The sequence below is a fragment of the Amblyomma mixtum genome, chromosome 3 (genome assembly GCF_055824585.1).
Source record: "Amblyomma mixtum isolate Tamu chromosome 3, ASM5582458v1, whole genome shotgun sequence".
In the NCBI taxonomy this organism is placed as follows: domain Eukaryota; kingdom Metazoa; phylum Arthropoda; class Arachnida; order Ixodida; family Ixodidae; genus Amblyomma; species Amblyomma mixtum.
The window spans coordinates 412,915,658-412,939,363 of NC_143014.1; the positions used below are offsets into that span (position 1 = coordinate 412,915,658).

The 23,706-nt window shown below is 45.8% G+C and overlaps 1 protein-coding gene across 1 annotated transcript in view; it reads left to right on the forward strand.

Moving 5' to 3' along the window:
* Nucleotides 1-23,706, forward strand: part of LOC149357685 (visual pigment-like receptor peropsin) — a 407,334-nt gene that overhangs the window by 211,714 nt on the left and 171,914 nt on the right. Inside the window, exon 2 of the mRNA XM_089584832.1 lies at nucleotides 20,470-20,629. Within this exon, the coding sequence (XP_089440958.1) occupies nucleotides 20,470-20,629 (160 nt within the window). The remainder of the gene's footprint in view (nucleotides 1-20,469; nucleotides 20,630-23,706) is intronic.

Here is a 23,706-nt window from a genome sequence, read left to right on the forward strand (position 1 = left end):
GCGCGAATAGTTAGAGGCAAGCCGTTAGAGGACGACGCTTTTTCCAGCGAACGTCAACTCGAGTCATCTGAGGCGTAAGTAAACACCGAACTGCATTAAAGCGCAGCTTTGAGGAGACAGGAGCGTGTTCTAGTGTTGTTTGTTAATTTTTCTTCCCTTACTGGGAGAAATGCTTCGAACCTTGCACTGCAGCTGGTTACTCCTGGGGAAAAAAATGTGGTAGGTAGCTAAACCAAGTAGACGTGCGAAAGCATGTGCTTATCCTGATTGGCTTATTGTTGGGTCGTCGGCACGTCTCGCGAAGAACTCAGGTTAAGCAGTGAACGAGTTCAAGCTGATGTGATCCGTTCGCGCCACAGGTCGAAGTTGGTGAAGGCTACGATGTGCAATGCACAGCACGAGAGTGTGTTGCAGTTTCACAGGAGGCGTGATCGGCTGCGGCGATAGCGTAGCGCCCTCGTGCAGTTGTCAGCGAAGCTGATGTGTTCGTGCCGTCGCGGGTTCGAAACACAGTCGCGGCAGCACTTATTTTATTTCTACAGGGGTCATTGATATGCTAGGTTCGGCCAAGGTCATCCTCAAGGTCACCCTCCCATTGGCTACAGCTGGCGCGACGCTCCTCCGAACTAACCCGAGCTTACCGGAGTTACTCCGAGGCTTCCCACAAGATTCTTGGTTGGGACCGTGTTAAGCAGTGCTTTCGCACTAAAAAGCGTAATGTGACCATACAGGCCATGTTTTCGATGTATGTACGTGTACAGCTACTGGCGGCACTCAAGCACTAGCTGTTCTCTTTCTCGTATTGCTCTGTGTGTTTTTTAGTGGCAGCTTCAAACTTAAAAGCTATATATTGAGATTTCGGAAGAAGTCTGCGCCGGCATTATGCTAAATAAGGCACCGCTTAACTGCCACAGGGAAGGCTCCCGAAGTCGCGCAAAATGCGAAAAATGCTTGACGGTCTTACTTCAAAATGGCCGGTAAGTCTGCCCCATGTGTGTGATGCATCACTGAACACCTCCGGTAAAGAACTTTCCCTGTTCGTTATGGTGTCATTTAATCGGCTTGAGTTCCTCATCCTGTTTCGTGATAACAACCTCTCAGCCACTCTCTGTGCTCTGTATCTCGTATTGCTATTGCTCAAGAGAACGCGCAGCTGAAAGCGTGTCGCAAATTTGGTAACGTGAACGGTCAGTGCCTTAGCTGTAAACTGAAGGACTGTCGTAAGCGCCACTAAATCAAGGGCCGAATACGGAGAGAATGTGGAAGCACCACACCATAAATCTTTACAATGGTCACTCGTCGATTCTTCAAGCCATACGTGAGAAGGGAAGCACCGATTTTTTGTTTTTACTTTTGAAAACAAAACAATACTGTGTTTTAAGAAGACGCCCTTAAGGGTCCCGTTCAGCGGAGGACCCGGCGTCGTAGTTGGCGTGCCGAGAAAATCCGAATTGGTCGAGAGGTTCGTAATGTCACAAGTTGAGCTAGAGAATTGAAAAATTATTAAAACATCAGGTAAATTGTGATTTAGGGTCGCAACATGGCTCAAACGTCATTAGGACATCGCAGTATATAAAGTAAACCAATGGCGCTGAGAAGAAAACTGGCAATCAGGAGGGAATCGAGCCTGTGACCCTTGAGTAGCGAGTCAGACAGGCTACTTCTAGTCCACTGAGGCACGTTTGTTCGAGTTCGTTCGATGAAGGCTTTGTGTGCCTTGTTCGACAGTGTCCGTGCCTTCGAAGTCATACGCAAAGAGGACCCTAGGCCACTCGTACCCTTAAAGTAAAGCTTAAGTGTTGTCCTATTTTCCTTCTTCCAAACAATGCTCCCGTTTCTGTTCTTTTTTTTTTCTGACCCTCTAAGAGCCAGCAAGGACCTATCTCACCGGTAAATATAGCGTATTGTGCGTTCGATGAACCGACAGCTTGACCCGAACTAGCATAGCGATACTACTCTGATTTCGTCCTATTTTTGTATCTTCACGCCAATTGTACAGCTGCCACTGTTGTCCACCCGCAGAAAAATATCTCGCTTGTGTCTTCCAGAAATATTTTATCACAACTCATACTTACGTTCACTTTGGTTCCAATCGCCACCATATATTGAATCTCGACTTAACCACCGCCAAAAAGTAAACATTCCACACTGAAACACATTGGGCTATTCGTATTCGATCCTTCCCCAGACCAGCAAAGAATGGGAAACTTACTTGCATCACTTACTAGCGTAACTAGCACTGACACCTTTGAAACGGCTGCTGAAGGTTTCATTTCATAAGTTCTTGTAACGAGTGACATCTTATGTAAAGTTACTGTGTTCGTTGCAGTTCACTGTATTTTTCCGCTATTATGTAACGTTCTTCAGACCTTTATCATTTCTACAGAGTATTTTTCGTGTTTGCCTCTTCATCTTTACTTCAAATGTTTTCGTTATTTGCTTTCTGTATCATGTAATATTAATTCAACTTTCTTATGACTTGCCTTTTCTGTTTTATATCATTTTCTCTTTTGCCCGTCCCCTTTATAATATACTACGTACCCGGAGGGCAACATAATTAAATAAACAAAAAAACCGTTATTGGCTCGAACCCAACGACAGCCGGGGCGGGGCATTGCTCGAGCCAATGATGAAGAGGTGCGAAAAATGAAAGTTTAATGTAATTAAAACAAAATCGTTCTTTTATCTCCGCCCTGGCGTACGACGACCCACTATAACGCGCAAACAGCTTTGTGGACTCGGCGCATGAGATTGAGTGTGCAGCTTTTCTCATAGGCACGGCCTGCTGTTGAGCTTTAGTCCCTTATAGGAACTGGCCCCCAGCGCGCCAGTAAGTGAACACCGTTACGCTAAGCTATCTCGCTAAGGTTGCGCTTGCAGCTGCCGTGAGAGAGAGAGAGAGACTCTTTAATGAAGAGCAGAGAATTTAGCCGGCGCTTAAAAATCGCTGGCATGCTACTCTGCGTAGGGAGGGGAATTTGGGAGATAAAGACAGAAGGAGAGCAGAGTGGAAGAGGTAAAAAAAAAACGAAGATAAAATGCGGCCATGAAATGGGTACTAAGGATGCAATGGCGAGAATTGATGTAACCTATGGAGTGATGGAGTGCATAGTCCGTCAAATGGGGCTGCCGTGAGAATGCTGCATGATTAAGCAAGAACGCGGGCGATAAGAAACGCTAGGTTTCCCTTTTTCTTGTAACTCCAGATTTTTCCACTGAATTTAATCCTACTACCGGCGGAAATAAGCTTAGGGCTGCCTGATATAATATGCATGCCATGTAATTTAATCAAAGTGAAAAACATTCAATCTAAGCGCCAGAGTATTTAATCCAAAAGCCAACTCGAACAATGCCAGCGCCAACCAATTTAATCCGAGTGCGAACGCTACTATTACAAGCGCCAGCGGATTTAATACGGGTGCGAACCAATTTAATCCATGCGCGGAAAACAATTTGCGTGACAGAGGACTCCAAAGCACAAAGTACACGAATACCATGAATAAAACTAGGTTGAAACAATTTCTCAGAAGCATGCTCACCGAGTAAGAGGTGTTTCTTCGACCACGCATCAGTTGCTATTGCGCTCCTGTCCTGTCTGTTCTCCCTGTGTTTTCTGTGTTTTTCTGTGTGCTGTTTTTTGATGCATGCGACGCCTAAGCGAAGCGTCCACATAATGCATAGCTTTCATCAATATTGTAACCAAGACTGCTTTGATGCAAGTGTTTTAAAACGCCGTTTACAGCCCACAGTCTCAGAACTAAAAAACTGCACAGGAGCTCAGTGTTATGGCTTACTGGCGCTTTATTATGCCAAGGGAATTGAGGAGGGCACCAATGGGCGCGCTCTTTATGACAGAACATTGAGATAAACTGTCTTCGTTAAAAGATACAATTATTTTGCCAGCCAGTTAAAAAAGTTGTTAATAAACCGTACCTTAGTTTAATCCTACGTAGTTTGGCCAGAAAAAAAAAGGTGCGCAGCCCATGATGAAAAGTTCCAAAGCAGACGGCAAGTTTTGAGCTTCCTTTGAGTGTGCCGCATTTTCGGCTGCATTTGCACAATGGAGTAGAGCCGGACGGTGGTCGTACGCACTCGTATACCGTAAACAAGTGGTAGTGTAAGCCTTTTCATTCATCTCGCATGGACATTAACGCTCAGTATTTTCTTCCATGGAAGCACATGAGCAGTGCTCTTACGTCCTAATTGGACACCGAAAACGAGGACCGCCATTCAAGCCCTCAGATGCACTAATAAGAAAGAACAGGAAAGTATCTGAACATGACAGGGCCAGAATTCTCGATGTCTCAAGGCGTGAAGGAGATGTGAAAAAAAATGGCAGATACGCGGGGCATCAATTTAAAGACAGCAAGATCCACTGCAGCGACAGATAGAGAGACTTTGAAAAAAGGCGGAACCTCGAAGAAAATCGGAAATGAGCTCGTAGCGGCTCTAAAATATATTGTGGACAACAACTCTGCTTTCACGCTAAAGCAAATACAGCAAGCGATGGCAGAAGAATTTCCCGGAATTGCCATCAGCACAAGTAGCATTGATCATCTACTGGATCACCTACTAGAACACGCGGGTTCGATTCCGACCGCGCCGGTCGAATTTCGATGAATGCAGAATTCTAGAGGCCCGTGTGCTGTGCGATGTCAGTGCACGTGAAAGAACCCCAGGTGGTCGAAATTTCCGGAGCCCTTCACTACGGCGTCTCTCATAGCCTGACTAGGTTTGGGACGTTAAACCTCCCCGTAAACTCTCGTCAAATGGTGTCATACATTGGGCGGCTGTCCACAAGGTTCTCTGGGTCGCGTTCAATGAATTTTTGAGCGACATATCAGCCCGTGTCGAAAGTGAAGAACCAGGTTCTGGAGTGGTTTTTATTTTTGACAATGCTCCCGCCCACAGCCATGCGAAACAGGCAAGCCCGGCCAGTGAGATGCACTCGATCAAGCGACTGCCTACTCATAGCCCGTTTTTTAACCCTATAGAGGAAGTGTTTTCGAAGCTCAAGTCGGAAGTCAAAGCTTTCGTTAGCGAGCGGAGGGACTTGGCGGAACTTTTTGTTGCTCGGCGCTGCTCGACACTCCACCCAGAAAACATAGCTTGTATAGTGCGCTGCTTTCGACCCCCTTAACTTTTCTTTTATACCAGCAGCTTTGTGTGAAGATAACATGTAAAAAGTGCGAGGTCACACTTTGAGGCACTCAATGTCCTCCATAAAATAAAATTTCATTTAAAAAACGGCCTCTACAGTGCTTGTATAAGCCTAAATTGTCAGTAACCTCCTCCGCTATAGGAGAGCCGCCAGTAGCTATTCATGGCCTATAGGCTGTAAGCTCCGGTGTAGCTTCGCTCAATTCCCCCTGTAAAACTGAAAAAGCTGTAAAGTGAAGAAACTTCACTCCGGTTCTACGACTTCTCCCACATGGAAGAATTATGCATTACACTGTTCCCCCTTGTTTCTGCTAGTGGTGTTGAATCGTTATCAAAACCTCCCGTAAACATCTTGCACCGGTTGCGATTGCATGAAAACAACCGGCAGTATGAAAACAGTATGAAGGCAGTAATTGGCATCGGCATGCATATTCAGCGCATATGGCAATCCCTAATCACCAGTGCTTAACCAGCTAATTATAACACGGCAGTCCAATTTATTTCCTGGCCATGCGTATAAGCTGAAAGCCGCTAGAGTTGTGTCAAATACTGAGGTTTTACAGCCGCTCATGACTCTTTGATGTTGCAAGATATGCGAAGAAAACGAAATAGTGCATGAGGGTGTGACTCTTACGCATCGCATGGTCTCAGAAATTGTCACAGCCTAGCTTTATTCCTGGCACTCGGCTACTGTGTGCTTTGGAGCCATCTGCCGCATTCGTTTGCAGCATGTTGATTAACTTGGTTGCCACCCGGAATGAAACAGCTGACGCTTGTATTGTTTGCGTTGGCACTCGGATTTAATTGGTTGGCCTGACATTGTTCGAGCTGGCGTTTGGATTAAATACGCTGGCTCTTAGATAAAGCGCTTAGCACTAAGGTTAAATTACATGGCACGCAGATTATATCTTTCGGTGCTCAGATTATTTCCACAGGCACTACGATTATATTCAGTGGGAAAACCTGTACTCCTTCCAGTTTGACTAAAACCTTGGGCCGTATTTTATAGCGATTCTATCTCTCTCTCTCTCTCTCTCTCTCTCTCTATATATATATATATATATATATATATATATATATATATATATATATATATATATATATAGCGAAGTATACGCTTCGTTAAAGGAAACATATTTATTCGACTCGACGTTTCGATCGGAAGACCGATCTTCTTCAGGAGTGATTTTACATTGTTAATGCACTTACCTGTTCTGTACCCACCCCTATAAAAGGGGATGCATCAACAATGTAAAATCACTCCTGAAGAAGATCGGTCTTCCGATCAAAACGTCGAGTCGAATAAATATGTTTCCTTTAACGAAGCGTATACTTCGCTATATATATATATATAAGATAAGCGAAAGAATGTTTTCAAAACAACTGTAAGGAACGCTATGGCTTATGAAGGTCTATGAAGGCCTGTGAAGGCTATACACATGGGGGTTACATATAGAGCTCTATATAAGATTTACATTCACAATATATAGGCCGTAAGATAACAGAGGGGATTTCAAAAAAGTTACACGTAACGGGAAGCGCCAGAGAATGATGTAGACTGAGAAGTGTGCAGGTGTGTGGTGGTAGCGTCAGCCGCAGGGAAAGTGTAATCGGAGGTCGGCAGAAGCAGCCCATGTCAACGGAGAAGCCTATGTCCAGCAGTGGACATAAGTGGGCTGGTGATGAAGGGCACACTTAGTTATCCTCTTCCGGACAATTCGAAACTTTCAGTGTTCCGAGTAGTGAGTGACGGTCGTAGTTGCCGGTATAAGGTAGTCCACGGCTGCGTGCCGCAGAGCACTCCACCAAGCACCGCTTGCACCGCTGAGTACTCAATCTCGACGTTCGCCGATAACGAGCGGCCTCTAGTGGCAGTCTACGCTCGCGCAGTAATGCCAAAATAAAAAAAAAAACAGAAGAGCGCGCTCCCGTCATTAGTGCTCGGTATCGCTTGAGTGCGTGTTTTTTTTTTTTCGCAAGCACGTTATCCCACGGTTACATTCGCTGATTGCCGGTACAAACTTGGACGACTTTCCCTTTCACCGTCGTTAACATGCAGTGTGCAAGAAGGAAATGGTAGCATGCGGGAAAAAAAATAGCGGCCTCTTCTGCTTGTACCTGCCCTGCAGCTCACTCTTACCCACATGGCTGGTCAGACTGAATAGATCCTACACTCACTATAATCAATGAATGTACTCTCAACAGTTCCTTAGGTCGAAGTCGGAGTAAGCAGAGCCAAGGGTATATGTTGACAGCCGAAGCAAACGCGACCTCCGAGTATCATTTGCCAGGGGTAAGGACGGACTTTATTCTAATTTCTTCAGCACTGAAACTCCCCTTCACTGTGTTGTTTGTTTAAAAGGGAGAACCACGTGAGAATTTGTAGCTCCGTCGCTATTTTTTTTTTGGTGACGTTGTTTATTGCCTCAGGCCATAAAGGGAGTTGTTAAGGTAAAAATAAAAAGATAGGTGGCAAATGAATGAGGAAAGGATGGCCGATTCAATGAAGGCGAGGAGGGAGCGATGATGTGGCCCCACACATCCCAGCAATATATGGGGCCGGGTTGTTGAGCGGGATACCCGCTGCTGCCAGGTGCCGAATTCTCGCTGGCGTTCTCGTTGAAGGACAAAAAGTGGGCATTGACTGGTTAACTTGGCACGCTGCTGTACCAGCGACCACATGAGCGCGACAGCAGCGCAGGAGTGCCCCACAGAAGTTAAACTTCTTGCGTCGCTTTTTTTTCTTTTCCACATCAAGCGCAAACGCCCAGTTTTGCTTCCTGCAATCACTCCTGACTGCTACCACTCGCATCGACGAATTCCTGGTCTGGGGCTTGAATGTGAAGCCTGCGTGAAACAAGACCCACTTTTCAGCTTATATAAGGCTTGTACAGCGCAGGAATTTCGTTTGCTCTTTCTTTCGTTCGTGGCTCTCAAACCTACTGCATTTTCCACTGCGCGCACAAGAAGCGCATTTTTTTTTTGTCTTTGTAATGACGACTTTGTGCTTGCTTTCTCGCTTCTGTAACTTGCCCTTTTCCGCTCGCATTTTCATACGTATCGAATTCCCCTTCGTCTTTCTAATGTGATTGGCAAAATTCTTGCTTCGTTTCTGGAACGAAGATTGACTCTTCACGTCTACTGTAGGCCTGAGCCGGAGGCATGCGCATGGATTTGCGCTAGCTCATATGATTTGTGCGTTCAATGAGAACCATGCCTAGAGACAGAGAGAAAAAGATATTTTCAAACGAATGCATCAAAGTGGAAGTTAAATTATCGATCGCATACATTTAAAGGTTCTTTAAGCGTAAAGCCGTAAAATTCCATTATTCGGGCTGCCGTCAAGACGCGGCCATCATTTTTTGTACCTTTCTTCTGAGTACTAGCTCTTCGATTCATCCTTAACTGTCTTTTTTTTTCATTACTATGTCCATGAATACGTTGTGAGTTGGCGGGATGATGCATAGCATATGTGGCAAAAGCTTCCGTAAGTAACAGTACTGTACATTAATATTCGCCGAGTAATCAATATGTCTGACAGCAACCAGTGCACAAATGTGACCATTTTCTTTTAAGATACCCGCGACCTGAGCACAACCTAGATAAAAGCCCATCAGCCTTAGCAAAGTCATTCTTCGACATCGTCTGTTTTAAAGAGGGTCAGCGCTTATCGGAGAGACGCGAGTTAAATCCCGGCCACTGCGGTCGCATTTTCGATGTAGGCGAAATGCAAAATCCCATAAACCAAACCAAACCTAAAGGAGATGCCGCTTGTCGAAGGCTTCTCGCTGCCGTCACTGGGAGCAAGTTTGACTTGATGGCTTCTAGATTCCCGGCCTTTAAGGCGTCACTCTTTGCCGCTATAAAGTTAATTTTTTTTTGCATGGCAATTTGAAATTGTTTTTAGTACTTAGAGTTGATTTTTTTCCATTGCAACGATGGCTGCGTCAGTCCTTTTCAACCAATGATCAAATTCGCGGCAAACTTACTTCCAAAGAGGAAGGATATTTGATCACCATGGTTGGTTGTTGCGTGGCTTGATGTACACCAGGAGCCGTTTGCTCTGTTTTCAACACTTTACCAATATCTTGTTGAGCCAGATTAAAATATTATTGGATGGGCAAGACACTACGAGCGGTGTATATTAGGCGTCGAGCCACCCAGGAATACACGCGAGATGAGGCATTAGTAATCGCTTTTCATTAGAAGTAGGCATCAATTTCGCACAGAAAAGGTGGAACAGCTTTTTGGTACTTTGCATTAAAAAAGGAGTTAAGAAGTGCTTTGGATCAGTAGACGAAGGAGGGGAAAAGTTGCTAGAATAGGACGGCATATCACTGCGCTGTTATTATCTGGAAAATATTACCGGCCTGTGAAAGAAATGGCACTGACTTGCAGGTAGTCGCGCGCACAACTTCATTCACAGTTGATGGGGCCCCGCGTGCACCTATAGTTGGATAAAATATGACTGACCAAAAGCAATCGACCAGGCATCAATCCTCTGATTGCACTTTCGAAAAACGATCTACTCGGTACAGTTGTCGTACAAAACACGCTTGTTCAAATTCAAGTCTAAAACGAACAACTGAAAACTTCCCATTCCTCATTGTAGCACGGTTATTCCTGTAGAGAAGCCGCGTATGTCTGGAGCAGTTGTGAATCAATGTTTTCCCCCGTGTAGTGTACCCATTCAGCCGCCGGATTACTGCCCATCAGAGAACTGGCTTTACTTTCGACATTTAGTGCGAAAACAATACTTCACTAGCAACCCTGAAAACTCCGATGGGTCTGTGAAGCCTCGACCCTTGCCCTTTGAGATGAAATTACTTGCATACGGTGTGGATGGGGGAAGGTCATTTGACGCGAAAGTTAAAAAAAATGTTTTGCAGGACAATGTAAGGCCATGTCTAGGCAACAGTCAAGCGAGTTATTTTTACACTGTTTGCGCCGGAGTTCATTTGGATAAAGCGATAGCAGTGCATACAGTACATATATTTGTTCTGGCTTAAAAGCTGTTGCTACCAGAAAGTGAAGGTGCGCAGATCATCAGGTCATGGTCAATAGCAAAGACCCAGCTGACTGACATAACAGAAGTCAGTACCAACAAACTCGAGGAGACGAAAGAGCAGCACACACCAAAGCAGCATGCGTGAAAACAGGGCACAAAAAACAGCACCGCGAAAAAAAAACGGCACAACGACAAAACAGCACAGGGGAAAAACAGCATGCTGACAAAACAGCACAGAGAAAAAACAGTAGGCGTCAAAACAGCACAGCACACTAAACGGTGCAGCGACAAAACAGTAAATGGAAAAAACAGCATGGCGACAAGCCCCACAGGGAAAAAACGGCATGGCGACAGAACAGCACAGGGAAAAACAGCATACGTCGAAACAGCACGCCGCATAAAACGGAAAAGTGACAAAGCAGCACAGTGAAAAAACATCAAGGCTAGAAAACAGCTCAGCGAAAATCAGCACGCGTCAAAACAGCACACCGCACAAAATGGCACAGCGACAAAACAGCACAGGAAAAAAACAGCTCCCATCAAAGCAGCACGCGTCTAAACAGAACGCCGGACAAAACAGCACAACGAAGAAAAGCACGACGAAGGAAGAGCGCAGGGAAAAAACAGCACACCGGAGTACCGTGCAGCGCTGCTTTAGTGGTGAACTATCGTGGCCATAACGACACCGGTAAATAACAACACATACGGCAGCGGCCTTTGGAGCTGAGGAACAGCGTTGCTTGAACGGTGCATATGGCAGAACTAGCGGTTATGTATATAGTCCTTGCTTGCTTGGCTTCAATGACCTAGTTTTTTTTCTGTGTTAAATAAGCAGTATATGGGCAACTGAGAGATAAAATTGGCCTGGGCATCTGCTCTACGGTCAAATGTTCCGGGTAGTTTGTCTTGTCTCATTTGCTTACGTGCCGCCGCATTACCTGTCGCCGCACGCATCCGCTTCCTTTTTCAACTGCTAGGCAACATGCATGGCGTCTCAAGCTTAATTTCACTCTTTGACGTGTCATAGCCCTCGACCGCTCTTCAGCGGCCATAGCTATACGTTTTTCGCGGCAATGACGGCTTCCAAAAAGGTCTTTCGTGTGGTCCCTGAGCAAAAGGGTCTGATTTGTCGAGAATTGTTGTTTTAATAAAATTGACTTCCAAGCGAAAAAAAAAGTAGCTTTGGTCAAATATTGCGAAAATTGATGCTTGGAGATAATTCGCTTCGAAGTGAAAAAAAAAGAGCTTCAATATAAAATCACTGACTAAATGGACGCTGATGAACGAATTTTCATGTCAGCTGTGTAGCTGATTTCGCAAAGCAAGGTAACCGCCTTTCAGACACCGACAACCACTATGCAGCGTCCTGGTTAAACACCAAAAAACATGAAAATGTCGGCTTGGGCAATCCCCCATCGTTAAAAGTAGGCATCGTACACTGGATATTTTCAGCTTATGAGGACCCTGTAGCTCGCTCTAGACAAAATTGCTGAAGATTCATTTGCCGACAGCGAGAGTTTTCAAGAATAAGAACTTGTGGTAGACCCAGAGCCCTACGCCGGGCGTATTTGCCAGGATTCAGCACCATGGTGGTCAACCCGCAGAATCGGTGCTTCCAGAACAACTTGTTAGGCGTTAGTCACACCATTACCCTCCAGAAAAAAAGTGGAAATTTGAAATCACGAATATTGCCCTACCGTGTTTCTTACTGAGTGTGTGAAACGAGCACTCGCTAAATCCAAATGTCGCTGCTGTATATTGGGATTTACCGTTTGCAGTTATGGCTATGATAGCTCACCTCTCCAGCAGCGCTGCACCGTACACCGCCGTGCTGTTTTGTCGTCATGTTGTTTTGAAAGGTATATTTAGGGGGATGCTTGCAATCTGTATTCACATTTCTTTCCTTCGTAAAAAGCCTGCTGCGAAGTAGATTGGCTAATTAAAGTAATAACAATGCTCACCTTTTGTTAAGATGCCCAAGAACAACTCTTAGGTCTTGTGTCTGGTGCACTCGTGGAAAACGTAATTATAGTGAGAACATCTTCGTCGTAAGTACGTCTGGTTGTGTTTTAAGTAAAAGTTTAGAGATACTTAAACCAGTCAATATTTATTAGCTGGCAACGTTTCGGGACCAGCTCGGTCTCTTTTTCATGGCTGACTAAAAAAGAGAGGAGTCACCCCTAAAGAAGAGACCGAGTTCGTGCTCAAAACTTTGGACTGCGAATAAATATTGGTTGGTGTGAGCATTGCTCCACTTTTAAAAGCATAGTTGAGGAGGTACTTTATGCAGCTAATAGATAGCAGCTGTGCAACCTCATATGAGTGAATTACGTGGAGGGAAAGTATATGTACTCGACATATGAATTCCAAACAGGCAGCGAGTTGCAGAATTTAACCTGGAAAATAATGCTGAAGTGTGAACCAAGATTTAAACTAAACGCTATCTTTGAGATGGATGCGTACAAATCGTCAATAATTCCAGGAATATTTTGGGACTAAACATATTCTGTCCAATAGAAACAAGGAGGATGGCGAAAAACCACGCAGCAGGGTATCAGAATGAAGAAGTAAAACAAACATGTACATGAACCTTATAACGACAGCAAAAGCAAGAAAAACATGGATGAGATAACGCAAAATACGATACAAGCATTTTTGTTTCGCATTCATAAAATGCAAGCGAAAGGTCCACTTACCAACCGCAGTTGTCGATAAAGGTCGGGTAAGTGAGTGCACTTACAACCATGGTTTCAGTATTTCGAAATACATGATATTGCTTTTTTTCTTTATACCTTGAACCTGGAAGTTTCAGACATTCTCTCGAGGTTTTGTGGGATCCTAGATCTAAGCAACAGCGATATTTTAGACAATCCACAATGTTGCAATACAATTTGAAGAAAAAAGTTTTATCAGCTGTTTCTGCCCGCATCTCAGAGAACGCAGCACAGATAAGTTGGGAATATGCCTTGCCTCAGGTTGCTTTGCATTTTCGCTGAAGCACTCGTGTTTCAAAATGGAGAGAAATCTTCACCGAACTATTTCATTGCTATCTTTCTCTGGTATCCCGGTGCCATTTCAGATAACTGAGGCATATATTTCAATTGTGGTCGACACACCGATTATCAGCGCATCTGGGCAGGCCTTTGATCTCTTTGAAGTGCAGCTCACTGTACCGAGAGTGCGCAGACTGAGTCTAGGGAAATCGGTCTTGAGCGTGGAGAAGCGAGCGTAAAATAAAAAAGACACCGAGGTTGAAAACTTGTTATTCCCGCAGCAGTCATACGGGTTCATATTGGCGTTTGAGAAGCATATGTGCAATATTGCCTTCGTCGTCTTGGTGCAAAGTATTACGTTGTTTACAGCACACCGCCTGGCAGAGGTAGATCCGTCCTGTCGGAGCAGCATGTGCCGCGGGTGGTTCACTCTCTCCAACTGGAAGGCAGAAAGCACAGTGTGGAATAAAAAGCTGTTTTGTGCCTTTGTTGCGCTGTTAGGAAGAATGAACGGATTCCAACTTCCCCACTGTTTGTGGTCGTATCTAGTGCAAACGTTTTTATACCGTAATAATGCCATCCATTCCAAGCGAGTATAAGTAATCATTGCTACGCTAACAATGTATTTCATCAGTAAGTGAATCCACAGTGAAACACTGCGGTACACTGTTTCATCGCCGATCTCGCGTATCTTGCGCAGTGCTGCCGGGTAGTGAAACTGTTCCGCGACAATGTCAGCAATGTCGCGTGAAAGCCGCTTTGAGAAAGGCTTGGACGCAATAGCGAGTGCCTCACAACGTCAGAAGATGCGGTACTGAAATAGCAGAAAATTGTGTCAAATTCACTTCAGTTTGCAGGCAGTTCTGAGGGGTGGTACACAAATCTGGCAACTGTTTCAGTCGCCGACCAGCCCGAACCAAGCCAAGTCAACTTCAAATCAGTGTTTTTACGCTAGATCAGGTTAAAGCTTTTGACGCCGACTCGAGAATTTTAAATCAAGGACAAAGGAAAAATATTAATCTCCAATATTTCTACCCATTTCTATAAGACACGTTAAGTTTACAGGCAGGCAAAACTGTATCTCGTTTTCATATTCGAGGACATGTTTGAAATAAGGCAGTAATTAATCACTGAAAGCTTCAAGTAAAGATATATGGGAACGTCAATAAGGCCGGGGGAGATTCACGTTTTACTGTGCAAAAGGCGCGGCTGAGACTGTATCCGCTCACAAGCTTTGTGCACAGTCATCTGCGAGAAGGCAAAACACTGTCACCAATATTATTCCCAATCCACCAAGTAAAAGGTTGCAAAGTAATGCGCAAATGCGTGAACAGCGTCTGCAATTATGCTTCCATTAGAGGTTTTTTTTTTCTTTATTACCTCAAAATCAAAATCAAATCAAGTTTATTTCATATTTACAGTACATGTAAATGTACTGTAAATATGAAATATTTACAGTACATTTACATGTACTGTAAATACGTCAAATACGCTGTGCAAATACGTGAACAGCGTCTGCAATTATGCTTCCATTAGAGTAAGGAACACCTGCGGTCTTCCTGTTTCGTATCGATTTAGGTTCACATATTTTGAAACTATTCAAGGGGAACAAGACCAATAAAGAAAATTGACCGGCATCGGTTGGTCGACCTGACGGAAATGAATAGCATTAGACTTTCATTCCCCTTTGCATGACACGACACATCACACACATTTCTTTACATCCACCTTTATTACACTTAGTCTTCTTCGTACTTCCTTACACCTCACTCCCTTGCATGCTTCGTCTTCCATTTCATGTCCGATCTCCGGTATCCATCGACCCTCGGTTCTGGAGGTGGCTCGCACACGACCACTTCAACGGATGAGTGGGATCCGTCGCGCGCGCCCTGCTCAGCTATCTCCGCTCCTCTTCTCAGCTCACTTTCCTTCTCACCGTCTGCCTTTCATGGTTGCCAACCGCCAGGTCGTTCACGTGGCAACCACCCTGAGGTTGCATATTCCTCCGCCCTCATCACAACTTCCTCCGTCTGCTGTAACCACCTTCTGGGTTCTTCCCGTAGCGGTCACCTTCCAGAGTCCCCTTCGTCTCTCCTAAAAGTGGAGAGGGGGATTTTCCTCTCTCCACTTCGCGTTCTGCCGACCGTGGCAGACGCCTCTCGGAGGCTTTAGCGAATACTGGTCGCCGGATATTCTTTTCACGAGAGGGGGATTCTAAAGCTATCACTTTAATAATCACAATATAGAAAAAACACATTTTTTATTAATCTGCGCGTCAGAACCTTATGACTGAGTAGTGCAGCTTGTAAGTACAGAAAAATCAACGAATTAAAGTTCAAGGTTAAATGAGTATGTTTAGGCAGTACAGGGGATATTCAACGCGCATCTTAGTGAAAGATGATAACCTACTGAAATAAAGGGGAAAAAATCATCCGCCATCGCTTCCGAGAGAGTATCAATGTAACAGGCAACTAACGGGTTACTGATGCAGAAATATATGGGGTACCCTTACCGGCCCCTGATGATCTGCTTATTTCGCTTTTTATGAAGGGCGTGCAAGCACGCTCATATGTACAGCCGGCCAAATCTTTAGCGGGCGTGCGCGATGGCCGCGTTTTCCGTGCTCCCACAGTTTATGACGGCGCAAACTTGCTAAGATATAAAATTTAAGCAGAGGCTCACTAAACCCAGGCTTAATATTAAGCTTTCCTCAAGTTTGCTTCGTCACAAAACGCAGGAGCGAAGAAAAAGCGGCCGTCGCGCACGCCAGCTAAAGATTTGGCCGGCTGTACGAGCCCCTCATTGGACGCTCTTTGCCTCACGCTCAACGCGACCCGTCGTGTGGGCTGACTCGAACATCCAGGAGCTTTGTTGCTACGGGTGAGGTAAGCCGCTATGCCTTACCTCACCCGTTGTGTGTTTGTATTTCATGTTTTATGCTAAAAAAATACTTTCTTCTTTCTTCTTTCTTCATGGTCACCGCCAGCAAAAAAAAAAAAATAACTGCGATTACATCCGTGGTAAGGCGAACAATCAGTACTACCTGGTGCATACTGTGCTCTTGCAGTTGTTTCATTTTATAGGTTTTTCTTCTGTTGGGGCGCGAATTAACGGCAGGATGTCTTTTTACTTTTTCGAACTGTTTGTTAGTACGGTTAAGTTGAGAGTGATTACATGGGTGCGTACTATACAGCGTCCATCTTGCGTCTGCCTCCGTCTTCCTCCCCAGGGTTGCCGGAAGACTGCGCTTTCTCTGCTGCGAGCGTTTGCCTTGCGTCGGGAGGTTCGCACGGCAAACGAATGCTACTGCCACCCATGTGCGGGTGACGATTGTGTTTTTCTCTTGAGATAGATACACTGAGTACTTTATGGTGTAAGATATTCGGATATGCAAGATATTGAGAGTCATGCACCAATCGCCCAACAATCTATTATTCTGAAGATATTTCCGGCGGGTTAAGATATTTTAATTCTGCGGTTCACATTTCAGTTGCCTTATTCTCGTTTCATTCCTTCCTGATAGTATAGCCCTTGTGGGCCGCCGTGGTCGCTCAGTGGTTATGGCGCTCGGCTGCTGTCTCGAAAGACGCGGGTTCGATCCAGGCCGCGACGTTCGAATTTCGATGTGGGCGAAATTCTAGAGCTCGTGTACTGCGCAATATCAGTGCTCGTTTAAGAACCCCAGATGGTAGAAGTTATCCGGAGCCCTCCACTACGACGTCCCTCATAGCCCGACTTGGTTGGGGATGTTAAACCCATAAACCATAAATCATAAGCTTCACTATAAAAGCTAACGCTTTACAAAGCTACCAACCGGCTGCAGCCATGGCGGCATCTGCCGAAATGACTACAGAAACGATACTGTAGAAACTAGTATGGATTTCAGGGCGGGTCTCTGTGAGTGGCTTGTGAATGACTGCACGATATCAACGCAGACTAACAACACGCGCTTTACTCGTCGCGCATTATTTTCAAGCATCTTGCGGATTTTCCCAGTGACCCTCAGCGCAGTTTACCTTGGTCCTAGATCTGAAGGATCGTGCTTACAGGGGGTAAACGCTCCCAGATATAGTAATTAAGCGGGCAAATACCTGTACTTAATTTAGTTTCTAGACGACACAAAGGCGAGATGAAAACTCTTCTTCCGAGTCTTCAGAAAATAATGCTATTGACCTTCCTACCGACTTCTGACGGTAACACACGATCATATCAGTGCAGAGAGCGTGTCCGCCAACAGAAGCCCGCGTGGTACAGAGATTCATGAAGTTCCCAACAGCGCTGCACTTTATTTCACTGCTTAGATTAGCAGTGAATCTAAGGGGTTTCTTTTCACGTAAGAAGCTCCGCAACAACAGCCTGCACTTTCTTGATTTGAGACTTCTGTTTGAGGAGGATGGCCATGTATTCCGGTTCTGCAACCGCATATCATGTATAGAGCTCCTGCCTTTCAATAGTGCACATGCTAAGCTAATCAAGCGAGGAATCGCTGCGACATGCCTGAATGCAGCCTTGGAAAAATCTTGGGAGCATAAGATGGCACAGAGCTTTGAGGCGCAAACAAAAGACATTTGCCAAGCTGGGTACCCATAGCACCTTATCACAGTTATTTGTGAGTACCTTCTCAAGAAACTCAAGCCAACGTTGAAGGGTGATCAGGGTCAAAAGAACAAAGACAATGAAAAACAACCGAGAGTTGTGATTCCCTATATTCATCAGCTATCGCACAATTTGAAGAAAGCGGCCAGCAGGTATAAAATCAACGTAGTGCTATCTGCTCTATGCAAGCTGTCGCGCGTTTGTACCCTGAACAAAGAAAGACCTGTTAGGCGATGCAAAAAAAAAATCACCGAATTCTCGCCTCTCAGTGCACAGCTGATGTTGTGTACGTGGTGCCTCTAAGCTGCGGCCACGAATATATCGGCCAGACTGGTCAGTTCTTTAACGAAAGAGTGAGACAGCACAAGATGACGATAAAAAATGGTTAGGGTAGTCACATTTCCATTCACTGCAAAAGCTGCAAATGCTGTCCGTGTTTTCAAAACACCAGACTCATTGCGAGCCCCAAAGACAATTAGAACGCGAAATAATTGAAGCATATTATATCAAGCAAGCAGAGGAGGCCTATCTGCGTGAGTAAGCCGTCTTTGTCACTGTCAGAAGAGGAGATTAAGTTTCTTAGCGGATACGTTGCCAGCATTGTAATCCTTGCTTCTGTCGTTTTGGCAGGTACGTTTTTTGTTTACTCACCTTTTTTGTCTTTTTTCCTGTATCTTTTTGATTGTATCTTTGGTTCATGTGGTTATAAAGTGGCTTTCTCGAACAATAACCTTAGTTGGAAGTTGGCGCAAGTCCTGCCTTTTGTGTGTTTGTCTCCGTCTTTTTGCGCCAGTATGCTTTTGCGCAAATCATGTCACTCCCAGGGACCTATGAATGTCAAGTTGCTAGTGACCAATTCCGAATACAAGGTCATTAACGCTATCGCGTCAACGCGGAGCTCAAGTGTCCCCTCCAATTTTTGCGATAGTCCTCAATGCTGTGTACCCCCTTGACTTTCTATGAAAATCTCCTTCGCGTAACTGCTTTTCGTGAAAAGGAATTTAAGAAGGATGTGAATTTAAAGTAACCTTAGGCCAGCTGTAGCTTTCACGCGTATTCTTATTGTATTGAAATGACCTGCTGTTTAACCTTATTACGGTAATCATACTCCACTGAGAGCCATTTGGAGAACCGACCGTTTTCCATTCCTGCCTATGACATTTTGCGCCCGCCGGTGCAGAGAACGCAGAAAAATTTCCCCCTTCGTTGTCCCCATTTCGGCATTCTTCCAAGCCGCCAGTTTTGTCTGTACCGAGCTTTTTAGTTTATTGTCTCAAATTTCTGTCGGAAAATGAAGGACCATTGTACTGCCTCTTTCAACTTTTGTACAATTGGCCATACACCTGTCTAGAGCGCTGGAACGGCGCACCGGGGAGTACAATAGGGTCATTTACCAGTGACCTAGGACTCGAAACCTGTCTATTGATGCTTGTACATTCCCGTTGATCCTGTTTAACTTATCATATCTTTAAATGCTGCATCGGGCCCGCCAACCAATGGCGATTATTATGAAAGCAAAACAGAGTGCTCCGTTTGAGCGCTCTAGACAGATGTGTGGGCGACTGCACAGGTACGACCAATATGAAAGGGTGCTCCTTTTTTGTATTTAAGAATAGAAGCTCTTTTTACTTATGCACTAAACTTGGCAATGTGTTGAAGTTATCATGCGCCTCGAAGAATACTACTGAAAAAGCAACAAAAAACATGCATTTCGTTTTTCCTTTATCAGTAATCGTTGACTGTGTGCTAATTAGGAGTTCCCTTTCATACTGCTTGTGCTCGTACATTCTCCGAGTCCACAGTAGTAATTTCAGCCGGAGCTTCTTATCTACACAAAAATACTTTTCTGTCATTCCCATTTCACTTGCACATCACTTGTGGTGCTCTTTTCTTTCGTGTTCTTTGAGGCTATCTGGAGTACTGTCGGAAGGCACAATAGCGGTCGGTACAACGCCATCCGACGTCGCGCCTAGCGCATTTTGAAGTGCTACGAACGCTGTAATTTATGCCTGTCTCTATCACAGGTCCACCGAATGAACAGTATATCCATTTGCTGGGGCAGGGCAATGTCTCTCAGAAATATTTATCCTAGAGTTCGAGGTGGCTATTTGCATGTTACGCGGAAAACGGAAAAGGAGCGCACAGGGTGAATTCACTAAAATAAAGGTGATAGAGATATGTAGTCGTGTCACAGTCTGTCTACTTATAACCGCAAAGTAGCAGACATTGATAACCTTTATTACTGCGATTCCGAAAAAAATCCATATGTACTGTACAGATTTCGCGTTAGAACACTCCGATTAGAACTGCATGCTTAAGAAACTTAAGGTAGCCTATGCGACCGTGAGTCACCTCAAGAAGAATAGCAGTTTCCCTGTTTCCCCTGCGCGTCGCCTACAGCATCCACTTGAAATGACAGAGCACCGAGTCATAATCAAAGAAACATTGTTTGCCGCTATATCGCTCAATTACCGGTAGGCAGGAAAAATCATCATTCTCTCTGAAATGATGAGGTTCAATAAGGAATTTTGACTGCACTCGTTCCGTGCGATCTTTCTTGGACGGACAGCTACGGTGTGGTTCACTAGTGATAACATTACAGGCAGCCAAAGCCATAAGAGCCGTGTCCTTATGTGGCACGGAAGGTTGCATGCATTTCGTCCGCCAAGCACGTCGTGACGATACTTTTGGCGATCCTGTGCATGGCGGCAGGCCTGGTGGGCAGCGTGGGCAACGGCATCGTGCTGGCCATGTACGCGTGCGTGTCCTCCGTGCTGGACCCCACCAGCCTGCTGCTCGTCAGCCTGGCGGCCTCCGACTTCGGCATCCTCGTCGGCTGCCCCTTCTCGGCGGCAGCGAGCTTCTACGGAAGGTAACGCCCCCATCGCCCGCTCTGCATGCGCGATTCTGCTTGCACAAAGCTGCAGCGAGTTGGCACGTGGCACGGAAACCCGTGATCATCGATACTTGCAGCACCGTCTGGCCCACTTCAATCACGGGAAATATTACACGCGAGCCCAGCGCAAGCCCGGCAGCAGTGATGAGCCTCGACTCTCTCCGTATTTTATAACCATTCCTTCCCCAGTGCATATTTTTCCTTTCAAAACTAAAGGGAGCACCACCACTGAGATAAAGGTAGACACATAGCTAAAGCAATGTCGATAGCTTGCTCCAGAACAAGAGGAGGAACCTTACAGCGACACTTCATCAGAAAAAAAAATAATAGGTGGCTAGGACGAGGGGGGTCGTGAGGATTCGATAGAAGCCTTCGCCCTAGGTTCACGAATTGCGCTCGTTGGTACCGTCGCCATGCTGGCCACGGGCGTTCATTCGTCGTCATTTATCAGTAGCACGCGATCATGCCCCTGCCGCGCGGTGCGTCCAGACTGCTGAGCGGCACCTACGCCGCTGTTCCTCACGCCTCGGTCAAAAATATGTCAGTGCGGAAAGGGTCGCCCGCCTATTCTCACCCGTCGTGGCTGAAAGATGGTAGTGCTCGAGGCTCATCGATCACCGAAGCTCCACGCCTCGCTACGCACACGTACGTAGCCTTCCCGTTAGCGCAGGCGCCTGTCACGAGATGGTGCCGCAGGTATCGCAGCACACACTCTCCCGAGCTTTGATCGAAGCATTGGAGCCATGTGCTCACACCGCACAGATGCAACCACGTCTCTGGAAGTTGCTTCCACAACAAAATGATGCGCACACCGAGGGCACCCAGCTTGAAACACTGCTAATGCAAAACGCACAAGGCTGAAGAACAAACTGGTAGCGAAAGTCCCCTGGGGCACCAGAGTGGAGACAGAGTGAGGCACGTGTTTCGTGGCGCCACCCGAGCGAGGAAGTGTATGCTATTAACCAAGAAAGAAATGAACCGTGACACCATGAAGACATTTTTGGAGCTCAGTTTGAAAGATCTTTTTTTCCCTATATATAGCTGACAAACGACTAGGCCAACGAAGACGAAGGCAAAACGGTCCACGGACAAGTCGGAAAATGATCTACACTGCAACTTTTAAGCCCGTTTAACTTGACAAGAATTTTGGCTGCCAATTTAACTCGACTCATGAATAACGGTGTTGAACTGGGTTCATTCTTAGCCGATTTGTATACCCATCGGTATACCTACGTCGTCGTTGGCCTGGTCCTCCGTCGCGTGTCACGTAGAGGCATGGTGCGGATTTTTTCTGGAGGCACGTTCTTAAATAAATTCGACCCTAAAGTGAATGCCACAGCTCTATAAAATCACATTACCGGAGTGATTGGACTACAGATACAAAGGAGTGTTCCAACAGACATTGTGCTTCTTCGAAAGTCTTCATTTACGTACTCAGGATTACAGAGCCACTGCAGTCGCTCAGTGGTTATGGTTCTCGCCTGCTGCCTCGAAAAACGCGGTTTAGACCCCGGCCTCGTCGGTAGCATTTCGGTAGAGGCGAAATTCTACAGGCCTTTGTGCTGTGCGATGTCAGCGCACGCTAAAGAACCCCAGGTGGTCGAAATTATTCGAAGCCCTTCATTACGGCGCCCCTCATAGCCTCAGTCACTTTGGGACGTTAAACCCCATAAAACCAATCAAGATTACTTACTCAGATGCGCCGAAAAATAAAAAGAAAATAAATCTTGAATGGTAGGAAGGTGACCATCCTCCATTCAGCCGCCGTGTAGTCATCAAACGTAGACTTCAGAGATTTAAAATTACCTGGACGCAGCGTCTGCGAACGAAACGTGGTCAGTCTATAGAAGGGTTACACTCACGGACAACCAAAGTACCATCAACGTCAGAAGAAACGCGAACAAGACAGTGCGAGCGCGAAAACGCAGAAGTATTAGCTTCTAGACAGGAAATTCAAACCGGGTTTGTTACCAATAAAAAGGAGCTGTTATCGCTCCTTAGAGGTGAAAATCATCTGCGCTACTTTTCAGTTTCCTTGGGCTATAGGAAGACGTCATTCTTTGCGTAACTTAATTTCCTACTTCCTTTTCATTTGACGCTGACAGAAGTCAAGGTAAGCGAAGACGCTTACCTTTTTAAAAGTTTAAAGAGCAACAGCGAACGCATAAACATTGTTACGTTTCGCCTTCGTCGTGTGGAAGAAAACGGCGTGGCTGCAGCGGAACGCCGACTAGCCCCGAAAGGCACGTTGGGTCAACGCCTAGATTACCCACGGAAGCCGCGTCCGTCTGCCAGGATGAAGTTTTGAGCGAGCGTCTCCCCTACACCGCGTGCGAACGCATGTTTGAACGCATGAAATGCGCGGGAACGCCGCTCGTGGACATTCCAGCGTCTGTGCGACGTGGATGGCATCTTTCTCCCTCTCCCAACACGTGACGGGGGCGCGATCCCTCAGCAGAGAGAGTGTGATTGGTGCCACAGTGAACTTCCTTCCTCGGCAGGCCCGGCCCCCATCTAGGGAACGTAAGGAAAGAGAACACTTTAAGAACTCGGAAGCGAGTACGGCCGAGGTGTCTCATCAAGTGGTCTCGATCATCATCAAGCGTTTCGGCATTGAGCGTCTCGTCGTCGAGCTCCTTTGTACATAATGTAAATTACTTGTATAAAGTTTTCTCTCCTTGTCTTTTCCCGCATCCTCGTCTCCGACGTCCCTCATTCACTCTCCGGCCCGACCATGCTACCTGATCTTTAACAACGTCTATAAATTATCCCCAGGTACCTTACGTCCTTATGTACGAGAGGGTACCCAAAAGAATCCGAACTAATTTTTTTGGTCGGCAAAGCTTCTGTGGTACCGCGTTTTGCCACTAGAAGCGCATAGAACGAACATTCCAGAGTCAGTAAGCCGAGGGCCGTCGCTGAAGGAGGTCAGACTAGTTTAGGCAGAGTTTTAGAGTGACGACTGTTTTGTGTGAATGTCGTTTTTGCAATGGCTGATTTTCGTGAACAGGGTGCGGCGGTGAAATTCTGATTTTTGCTCGGAAAAATTAGAA